Here is an 11,832-nt window from a genome sequence, read left to right on the forward strand (position 1 = left end):
ATAAATGTGTTGCCTCACTAAAGACATTTCTCAAGATAGCGTGATGACAAAATGTATATGAATAAACATTAAAATCGGACAGCTTTTTCTCTGTATTGCCAAACATAGCAAATTAATTTTCAGATGTTTATTTTACAATATGAAAATTCTTCACAAGAGAAAAATCTGTGAGCACTCGAGCTGGAGCCGAGCCGCACGTCAGCCCGCCAAGAGTCGCATGCCCCCCGGGGCCTGCCCACCCTGCCTTAGACTAAGCTTTATAGTCATCATTATTGTTTTAGTTGCAATCTCAGATTTGCAAGACTACAATCAAAGCGGATGTTACCTGTTATCTAAATATCCATGCCCGCCCTGTGGAGACCCCCCAAAGATACATCAAGGGGATCCTGCAGGAACGGTGACCCTATTTTTCAAACAAGGTGATTGGTCAAGAGGCGGAACTGTATATTTGAGCTCCAGCATTTGCTGGTCTAAAACTAGGCTTGCTGTGGAGCATAACTTACCTTGGCGACAGAGGGCAATGAGAAGTGAGTCAGACTTGTTGACATTGATAACTCAGACTTGAGACTCTACCTTAGTTACCAACCCAATTAATCTCACTTCGTAGTACAGACCCCAGCTTCACTTAGATTCACTGACACTCGTTAGACTCAGGGCCAGATGTACTTAGCCTTTTTTGCCAGTTTGTGTGCACATTCAATGCATTCTGCTGTAAAAACAACATGCCTGTTCTGTCTCAAAGAGGCGCACAGGCCTAGTAGCATAGTTTGCATGTCAGCTCTGTGAGTCATCACAAGGTGCACATCTCTCCTCTTCTCTCTCTATTCATATATATGCAGAACTCCACCTACCTGTCTGCAACACAACAGATGATATCTTCATGGGCCTTTTGCATGCTCATAATTTCTCAACACTGGCTCCTCAATTAGTATTTTGTGAGATGTTATCATGCATGTTCTTCTTCTTAATTCCATTCCCATTAATTTTTCTTGTTTAAAAGGCATCTCAACGAGACAGCCCACACAGACAGATTGGGTTCAAAGTTTACAGTGGAATTTAGTTTGAACCCAACCTGGCATGTGATCATTTCAAGACATGTCCTTCTGTCTAGCTCTGCTTTTGACTGATATTGAAGTGTATCACCAGAGGCCCAGTTTTGTCAAAGGGACCCTCATACCCAGCCCGAGTCCTTCACAGGCAGCTAAACCCATTACAGCACCACAATAAATGGCAATGTGTACACAACATATTCATGTCACTTAAGGTCAGCATTTTCTTTTCACAAGAATATCAGACCCTGAATAGCCTGTGACCTTTACTTTAGCATCATCTAGCTTGGACCATGGCTACAGCCTGTTAGCTCATATTCATTCTCAGGGATAATAGATGCTAAGCAGTTGAAACCCATTTGGATTGTGGCAAATCACAATTGTACTTAACTTAACTTGTTCTCCTTATTATCGCCACCATGCATATAACGATTTGTCTTATGGCAAATGTGGCAGGTTTTCCGAATGCAAGCCATATTTTGGTGGATGTTGATTTCCTCAACAATCACACAGCTTGAACTTGTGTTCCTAGTTCCTCCTGTTTGTCACAATGTTTTCATTGTGTTCTTCCTCACTGCTTTATCAACAGGTCTACAGCACAGCTTTCATTCACAAGATCTCCAGCCTGTGACTCAACCATCTCAGTGGCTCTGCATGGCGCTAACACCTTTCCTGGGTCCAATTCTTGCTCTCTAAGCATTCTGTCACACTGTGTATTATCAAGGATTCCAAATACAATTCTATCATTTATCAGCTAATATTAATGCACTGAATGCACAGATTGTTTTCTTGTCTCTACTCTGACACATACTGATCAACTGTGTCTCCTTCTTTCTGTCCCCAATAAAAATTGTGTCTTATAAATCACATTTCATTTTGGAATAAAGTAATGCTCAAACATCTACTATATTTTTTAGTTTCATGTTATCTCCCTCCTCAGTCAACACAAAGTTGCTACACACATCCAGCCAATCTTCTCCGACTTTCTGTCAGAATACAATTCAAATATCTCTATAAATCCGCCAGTATTGTCTTTTATTGCCATATTCGGATGAAGCTTCTGTTGCGGCTGCAAGCCTTCCATTTTGCGATCTATCAGCGTTAGGGCGTTGTGGTAAGGCCAGCTTCTTCTCTTTTCTCTAAGGAGACTAATATGTGCCTTGAATCAGAATAACTTTACTTTTCTTCCTTCTTCCATTTCTCTTGTTTGACTCGGTCCAAATCAACAACTTTAACACCATGTATTGGGTTCAAAACAATGACTGACGAATTAGAAGGAATAACACACAGCCACAAGCTGCTTCAGCCCAAATGAAACATATTGAGCATGCACATGGGACACTTTTTGACTACACAACCACAGGTCGGGCAGGGGATTCAAGTTCAGCTCAGCGAGTCAGATTGTTGCTCTGTGTGTCCCCAGCAGCAGTGACAGTGGGGTATAAGCAGTAAAGCCTAATATTAGAACAACGCCAGTCCAGTAGGGGGTTATAAGTGTAGCAAGACCAGTTATTCATTAAGAAAGTAAGCAAGGGTATTTGTCATTTGTACCAACATTGATTGAGTTTAATTAAACAGTGCTCAGCAGTATTCACGTCTTCATCTTTGCTGTAAGAAGTTCTAGGAGAGGATTGTAATTGTCGCTGGATCAACAACCGCAGTCTTCACTCCATTAACAGTGGGAGAAACACATCTTAAGTCATTGTAAGACTAACATTTATAGCATGTTCACAGTAGATAATGACGAATTGACAAAGTCACTTTATTGTGAAATAAGTGAAATAATATTCAGCATTAACATTTAGCGTTTGACAATTATAATGAAACATATACTGTCTGATTTGGTCAAAAATTAATTCATCATGTTTGCTTTTGCTTTGGAATGAAACCACCAACCACATTTTTTGGGTTCAGATGAAAATTTATGGCCAGATTCAAACTCCAATTACTAACTGATATGATCTTTGGAATTGGGGAAACCAGCAGAGGATATTCTTCCTGCAGCTGCTGAAGAGGTTCAACCTGCCAAAGACAATGATGGTACGCTTCTACTCTGCCATCATTGAGTCCATCCTCACCTCCTCCATCACTATCTGGTTCACTGCAGCCACTGCCAAGGACAAGAGCTGGCTGCAGCATATCATCCGCTGTGCAGGGAAGGTGATCGGCTGCAACCTGCCGTCCCTCCAGGACCTGTACGCCTCCCGGACCCTGAAGCGGGCAGGCAAGATTCTGGCCGACCCCTCCCACCCTGGACACAAACTGTTTGTAACCCTCCCCTCTGGCAGGAGGCTGAGGTCCATCAGGACCAAAACCTCACACCACAAATCCAGTTTCTTTCCCTCTGCAGTGGGCCTCATCAACAAGGCCCGGGTCTTCCACTGGCCACACAATAAACCCCCACATGTTCACTTAATTTTATTTAACAGTATTCAATGTAGTTAATTTATTACAATAAACCCCTGCATGTTTTTAACACTTTATTTAAGAGTATTCAATTTAGTTAATTTATCTAATTCAGTGTGTTTTTAGTTTAATTATTTGCCGAGCTGCTGTTTTTATATGTTGTTTTAAATGTTGTTTTTTGTTGTCTCTTTATCTGTTATATGTAAAACGCACCAAGGACCAGAGCAAAAGTTCAGTGGCATCCACACATAAAGCACAAACAATGAGAGCCCACACACACATACAACAACATGCAGATGCATGGAACAACTGGCTGCCAAAAAATATAAATAAAAAACTACCAATATCTGTACCTTTTTCACCTCACCTACCATTACTCCAACTTCTACTACCAAGGTTACTTTAAGCATTGGAGTCTGCCAGCACACATATGGCACATATATCATAATGTAGCGCAATCCACATTCTGCATCAGCTTTGTTTTGTTCTTTTTTCTTCTTGTTTTTATTACTTCATTGCAGAGAAGGCAAACAATGGTACAGAGCCTCAATTAAAGTTTTTAAAGGTAAATTGTTATCTCAAAAGTGACAGTCCAAATGGGGTCCTACAGCTACAGATCATTTTAAGTTTCACTACCAGTCCTGTTTCCCACAGGTTTAACACTCATATCCATCCCTCTCTTCTATTATACTTTCAGGACCATCAGTGTTTCCATAATGTTGCAGGGCATTATATAATGGGTGCCTAATGATCTGGGGCCAGTTGCACACATTTTCTGCAGAAACATTTTTCAAAGCACACTGCCTTGATCGGTGCTTGATTCTGTGCTGAAAACACAAGCGAAATATATATTATACATAATCTCTGCTTCTCCCCTGAACATGACACACAACCCCACATAACACAGAGCTTAAGATCACAAACACACACTAACAGATCACAGCTTGTTGAGTGTCATGCTGTCATTGCCATAAGCACGACACTCCAATTTCAGTACCAAATCATTATTTGAGAAAAACATCAAAGCAGAACCAGCAGACAAGTGCCATGAAAAAAAGGAAAAACAACACTCAGTCCTTCATGGAAGGGTGAATTCCCCTGGGCTGAACATGATGATAGAAAAAGAAATATGTATTGTGGTGTCACGCAAGTTCCTTTGAAAGACAGAAAAGACAAGATCATTCTTTATATCTTCAAGCACCAACAACTATAGTAAACACAGCCACAATATGTAAGGCACTGACAGCACACTGGGGACATTAGTTGTGCGGCCCAGTATCATAAGCAGTGCTAGTGCTGCTCGCTCAGAAACCAATGACATTCTCTTTAGAAACAATAACTAATTTCCCTTCTTTGAGCTTTGCAACTACGGTCTGAGAGTGCACACACGCACACGGACACGCACACGCACACGCACAATCCCCCCAACAAAATTTGTTGGCTATTGTCAGGTACAGAAATACTCAAACCCTGCAGATTAGGTTAAAAATGTGTTTATTGAAGCGTTCTGCCACTTAGCTTCACACAGGGAGTGTCAACAAAGCAGCTCCCAGGAGCAGGGAAACAGCCAAGGCTGTCTTTGATGAGTCTGAAAGTAGCGTGAGAGTCCTGGCACTCACAGATCTATTAACCTACTTTATGTTTTGTTTCTGCATCATGAAATGCTTTTGCTTTATATTCTAAAAGTAAAGTCAACTGTGAAGATAAACGTACAAGTGACTTATGATCATAACAAATGAACATCTACATGCATTTATCCAATTTTCAACCATATGATGCAGCCCCCCTCCATCTCCTCATAGAGAGAACTGACCTATTCCCAACAGTATTGATCATTCCTTCATTCATGATCGAAACAGGAAGTGTGTGGTTGCATGACATGAAGCAAAGAGTCCGGTTGCTTCCTCTCCTTTGTCGACGTCACATTACTTTTTGGTTTCTTTCTCAAACCTTTTTCTATCTGGTCTTCAGTTGGCGCTGAGTCACATGCCTTTTCACTCTCCTCACCTTTTCATCATTCTTCCTCCATGTGCACTACTCACTGTCTCTTTTTCTCCTTGCGTCTCTGATCAATCATCTAATCAGTCACTGACTCCCTTGCTGTCCACTGAGCGCTAACAAATCAATCCTTTCCTGTTGCACACAGTGGCACAAATCACACCTCACACACACACGTGTATAATAACACACTGTGCAGCTCTACCAAAATACATTTTAGATTGACAGTACTGGTGGAATAAAGCAACCAAGTCGGACTAATGTTTTGTTGAAATGATCGATAATGTAATCGCTGAGCTATCACTTATCAGCATTCTCAGGAAAAAAACATTGATTAAAAGGTCACATTATAATCAATACGTTTATATTGATCAGTATTGATCACTTCGAGAGCAGATAATGAAATTGTCATGTACTGTGTATCACATTATAGGGACAAAGGGACACTGGGCACACACACACACTCACTTACTCATTAAGTGTACATGCACACTATTCTAAAAATGTGCTGTGATTAAGACAGATGATATATACATGGATAAAATTGACAAGATTCTTTTATTCACTAACCCACGGATGTACGTATACTTATCATGCAGGCATCATCAGAGCACTCTAGGTGAGGAAATGCACCACAAGGTAATTCTTCACAGATTCACAGAGCACTGTTTCTGCAATTTCTGACTTGCATTCTCCAATATGTTTTCAGGGTGAAGGTTATGGTTCGGGTTATGTAGCCTGAATTTACAAAGATTGAGGTTGCAAAAAGTATGACATTTCACTGTCAAATGCAGGTTGGAAATGTCCTTCAAGATGACCTTCAGCCCCGCACACGCACGCACACACACACTTGATCATTAAGACGGTTGAAAACATCTCTGATCAGTCAACTCACCCACCGCCTCCTTATACTTGGACAGCTGACTCACACTGTTTGATTCACATGTTTTGAGGTGCTAAATCCAGCTGAGTCTTTGATTGATCACTATTGAACTTTAAGCCTGTGTCTGTTTTTCCTCTTGACTTGTCTCAGTTATTTTGCTCAGCATTCATTTCAAGTCATTTGCTTGTTTTTGGTGCTTCCTTCACTCTCTCTGCACTTGCATCCTGCTCTCTGTGTCTTCATGACATTGGGCCTGTTATTCAGAGTGAGCAAACATGTGTTTCTCCCAATCTCATTATGGTGTTTACATCTTGTTTGAAACAATCAAAATGGCCTTAATTGAAACGTAATCAAAGTTTTAACATGCATTTAAATGCAGTGACTTAGTTTTGTATTCGACACACTCCACTTAAATTCACATCAGTGGTTACACAGTGCAAATGTAATTTGCCCTTCACAAGCACCTGTGATCAGTCAGCAGAGAGAAGAACACATGCCCCTTTGCTGTCACGGGTCTGACAGACTTTCATATAGTCTGTAATCTGACTGAACTGATAACACATAAACCTTTTCTTTCCTCCTGCCCACAGCTTTCCTGACACACGGTATGTCACACAGTATAATACAAGCGCACAGCTTTCTCCAGTCTTAAAATAAAAGGCTTTGTTACCGCATTTAGGCATCAAGATATAACTCAGAGATGCAGCGTTGTTTATTGGCTGTGATTGATGCTGTAGCCAGCTGGTCTGTCAGCCATCATGTGTTCTTTCTGCATATTATATGCGCTGTCCTGCTTATCATGCAAAGCCTGTTTTTCCAGGACAACTAATTAGCTGCCCTGACACTGTATACTCTTTGGACATGTTTTATGTGTGTGTGTGTGTGTGTGTGTGTGTGTGTGTGTGTGTGTGTGTGTGTGTGTGTGTGTGTGTGCGCGTGCGTGATTGTGTTGGGAAAATAACTTAACATAATTTTTTTTAACTTTTATTTGTGCACCATTTTTGCAGGCACGGCAGGGTCCAGACGGGCAGACCCTTGGTGAGCTGCTCACTCTGCCAATAGGGGGCCAGACTCTTCCTCTGTGAGGCATTGTCTTGTTTCCATCAACTGGACATGAGCAGACATGGTGCTGACTGCAGGTCTTGCCCCTCCATCTGCTACAGGGCAGGGCAGCACCTGAAACTGTGACTGTGGCGAGATGGTGGTGACGTCTCGGGGACCAAAGGATGCTATAAAATATATAACACTGAAGTCCTTTGAGATTGAAGGTGCTGAGACAAACGGGTCCAGCTGTCCAGGGTTTCACCCACCCACACCTCATCAAGCCTGCTTTCCCTCACACACACTCCTCTCAGCTCTTGTCAGCCTCTTCACTCTCCTCTTCCACATTTTCTCTGGCTCTCTCCACCCGTCTGTCTCTATGCGTCTTAGCTTTCCTTTTATCACTCATAACTATCACCTTTCCATTACTAGGCCACAACTGCCTTGCTCCCCGACCTTTTTCCACACAGAATTCATCACATCTCTCCAGCCACGCCTCACCTTCATCTTCAAATTCAATCCATACAGGCAAATACTGTATACACAGGCTGCTGGCTTCTTCCATTTGCGCTCATCACAGTTCTCCTCATTCTCTGTGAATCTGGGATTATCATCTCAGATGTGTTTTACCCATGTGGGCTGCGGCACAGAGAGGAAGAAAATGAGCTACAATGCACCCTTTTCTTTGTATCGTTACACATGCCGACAGTAGATGGTATATTGCCATTTTATTTTTCACACCTTGAGGCACAAACAGCCCACACCCTGCAGTTGAGCACCAGAAGCTGGATTACATAAGTGTGATAAGTAGCGGTGAGGAGGATGGGCATCAAGGGGATATTAGCTGCTCGGGAGACTGGAGGAGGATAAAGCAGGACATACCCACCGCAACATCTTCTCTGCTTGGTTGGCTTCCCACGACTGGCTCAGTATCAGCCCACTAACAGCCCAGGAAGGGAGAAATGGTGGCTCAGGGAAGGACAGAAAAAGGAGGGGGAAGGGAATGAGGTGTGCCAAGAGAATAAAACCATGGGCTGATTATAAGAAGTGACTGAGAGAAGCAGAGGAAGGATCGCCGGCAAAATGGCAAAAAGGTTGGGATGGGGGCAACTGGAAAATGTTTCATCCCTGCGGCCATGGTTCTGACAAAGCCATGATGGAGATGTCAGTCCACACCCTGTCTGCTGGTGGGGGGGAGGGGGATCAAGCAGCACACAATTACAGTTGAAGGCACAGGCCCTTATCCCATCAAATTTCTGCTGCTTCTCTCTCTTTTTCTATCTGCCTCTCTTTACAACCCCCCACCGACCCCCACCTCACAGACACTCACACACACCGCTCTGAGCATCCCCAAAGCTATCTAATATCAACATTTAATTCTCCTGTTTCCAAAGGCTTCCCGATGGCCGATTCAGTGTCTCTCTGCAGACCACAGAAGAACAGAATATGGCGCCGACCTCACAAGGTCATGGAGCTCCCTTCCATCAGATGAAATCCCAAACCTTCCATCTGTCTCAGGACTCGTTTGTTCTCTCTCTGTCCTCTACTTTACTCATAGCACCCCTTTGCACTCTGCCAGATCAGTAGCACAAATTGCTATTGATGATGTCAATTTCTCTATCATTTTGTCGAGAGCATGTTTAAATTGTCTTATTTCTGGGGTCAGACAAAAGGGAAATACAATTACTTGGTTTGTCAAAAAGGCTGTTACTCGAAAGACATTGTTTTACCAAGGAACAAAGGTAATCTTAGCTGTTAGTCCGTGCAACATTTAACAGCAACGGCAACAGCAACATTTCCTATAGGCCAGCAGCTGTCTGAGGACATTTCAGAGAACAGTTCCAGTAAGCAAGATAACTGTAAGGCACATACAGAGTTACATGCAGTACAAGATTTAATGATTTTTTTTGGGAAAGAAAAAATAAAATATCCCAACAAGGTCCCTGTGTCATTGTGTTGATGTTATTGGGGGTTCATTTCATGTTATGATGTTATGGGGCGACTTGTGCAAGCTACCAACTGATATGTGAGGAGGCACCCGGAAGTTACTATAGGATAGAGATCCATGAAAAACGATGTCATCCACATGTCATGAATTTTGTTCCACAGATCTGTATGGGTCCATCTTGCTACAGCCTAGCATGTAAACACTAAATAAACTTAAAAAAAAACAAAAAAAAAAAACAATAATCTTGTTTTTACATAATTTCATTGATTTATCATTAATTTTTCATTAAATGTTGTATAATAGTAGGAATAATAGCAATATCACATTACAAAATGACTCAGTTATAAGTACAGAAAAAGTACAACAAAGTCATTTGGCTGCTGATTAGGGTTGCCAACTGTCCCGTATGAGATGGGATGTATTGGTGGTGAGAAAGTTGGCAGACTCAAAATTCAGGACAGTTGGCAACCCTACTGCTGATGTTAAGTGTCAGGAGTATTTATTGGATCATAAATGTACTGATATAATAATTGTGTGAATTGCAAGTAAATGTTAAATAATGTCTTTATCCTGTGGTATTTATACATTGTGGTTGTGTCTTTAGATGAAAAGAAATCTTTAATCTCAGTGAATACTCCACGTCTTTAAAACCATACTCAGAGTATATCTGGATGAGGAAAAACAGTTACTAATCAATCACTTCCATGAAACCTTTTTTAATTTAGTAAGAATAGGAGCTTGATAGTTCCTGTTCTTATGATGTAGTCAGACATCTACTAAATAAAGGAACTGTGATGTGGTCTCGTTAAAGACGTGAAGCTAGCTGACTCTTGATTCAGCCAATGCTCATGTTAAGCTCATGATCCGGTCATGATGCAGGTGTGCACTGAGACAGCATCTCTGCTCATCACAAACTGGTACTTGCCCTCAGTTCACCTACGGTCTGATGGTGATGTTTTCGTACTGCCTTCCATTGTGTGGTTATTTTTTTTCCCCACTGACAAACCCTCAACAGGCTCATGAGCAGCATGGCCCTTGTGTGTGTGGGCTGTGCAAAATAGAGGTGAAGTAAAAGCATACATTTTCTTTCAGATATTTAGTGAAGTAACTGAAATTTGAAGTACAAATTGTCTCAAAACATACGCAAGTACTGTCGTGAAGTTTCTTTACACAGTGTCATTTGAACACATCTTCTCTTGTTGAATCTTTGAGTCATGGAATAAGCGAGATGCACTCGTGATGGAGAAAATAATAGTGAATGAAATGCTACAAGGTTTTGCAGTGCGATTCTTGTCCTTGACTTAAGTATATGGTTGAAGAAGTTACGGTGGATTATGGATTCAATAAAGTGTTTCTACTCACCGTTCATCTCAGCGTCTTTTTCATTCTCTTTCATACTGGGCAAACAGTTTTCCAAGTAAATTCCATTATGATAACAGCTCTGTCCCTCGCTGAGCTGTGGCGGTGGCTCCCAGCACAGACATGGTGTCTGCATGATGCCACAGGGTCTGTTTGATGTGCTTGAGGCCAGGCAGTCCTCCAGCCACTGACACAGCATCTGACAAGCAGCCATGCTGGGGTTGCGCTTCCCCACCACCAGGTACTCCGTCTTGAAATCGCCATTACCATCCATGATGTACACACCCGCCCGGGAAGCTCCTTTCCTCATTTGAAGGAACTGCTTCCCGGCCTCCAAGAAGGCCACTGGGGTGGACGAATCACACAGCCTCACCACCTCGTCAAAGCTCTCCATGCCCAGGTAGGTGCGGGTGGTCTCCAGGAAGGATTCAAACTGGAATGTACGAAGCTGGGATGGCACGCAGTTCTCAGTGGGCTTTGTTACCTTAATGAAAATGGTGTAACGGCGTGGATCTGGGTTCTGTAGAGTCCAGGAGCAAGGCACCGTGGGGAACACAGATGATGACAGGAAGTAGCCGAAAAAACGACTTTGTACCAATGTGGAGCAGGAGTCAGACTCTGGGCCTGAGGGGGCTGCGGAGCACCAACCTTCCATCAGTAGCACAGAGACAAGATACAGCAGCAGCACTGGCAGAGGCCAACTCACCCGGCCAGGTATCTGAGAAATGATGCTTGTCATGGTTCACCAATGATTGAAGAAGAAGGATTCAGGTTTCACAGATTGCTGGTCAAATACTGGCTTTGGTCGCTTTACTAGTGTCTGCAGCACTCCACCTCTAGGAGTGGAGGATAAGGGGAGAAGAAAAGGAGGAAGAGGGGGAGAGGAACAGGATGTGGAAGAGAAGGAGGGGAAGGAAGATGCTCTCAAAGGTCCAGCGATCTGCCCATGGTTGGCATTAGTTGGCCCAGAGATTCGCCAGAATCTGTGAAATGGAAGAGACAAGATATGAATTACACTTTGTATCTGATCCGACAACGGAATCTGATTACACTGATTCTATTTATCTCTGCAATGAGAAATCTCTATTAGCTGTTAGTGTTTGTGCAAACTGCAGAGGCTCAGGCACAACTCAGCCCCAAAGAGCAGA

At 42.6% G+C, this 11,832-nt stretch overlaps 1 protein-coding gene across 1 annotated transcript in view; it reads right to left on the reverse strand.

Annotated features, from left to right (window-relative positions):
* The window catches only part of adgrb1a (adhesion G protein-coupled receptor B1a), a 97,963-nt gene extending 86,540 nt beyond the window's left edge, over positions 1-11,423 (reverse strand). Inside the window, exon 1 of the mRNA XM_076148513.1 lies at positions 10,688-11,423. Within this exon, the coding sequence (XP_076004628.1) occupies positions 10,688-11,423 (736 nt within the window). The remainder of the gene's footprint in view (positions 1-10,687) is intronic.
* Between the last annotated feature and the right edge of the window lie 409 nt (positions 11,424-11,832).

Source organism: Genypterus blacodes, unplaced genomic scaffold (assembly GCF_046128005.1).
Source record: "Genypterus blacodes isolate CSIRO-AG114 ecotype Tasmania unplaced genomic scaffold, CSIRO-AGI_Gbla_v1 ptg000040l_1, whole genome shotgun sequence".
Lineage (NCBI taxonomy): Eukaryota > Metazoa > Chordata > Actinopteri > Ophidiiformes > Ophidiidae > Genypterus > Genypterus blacodes.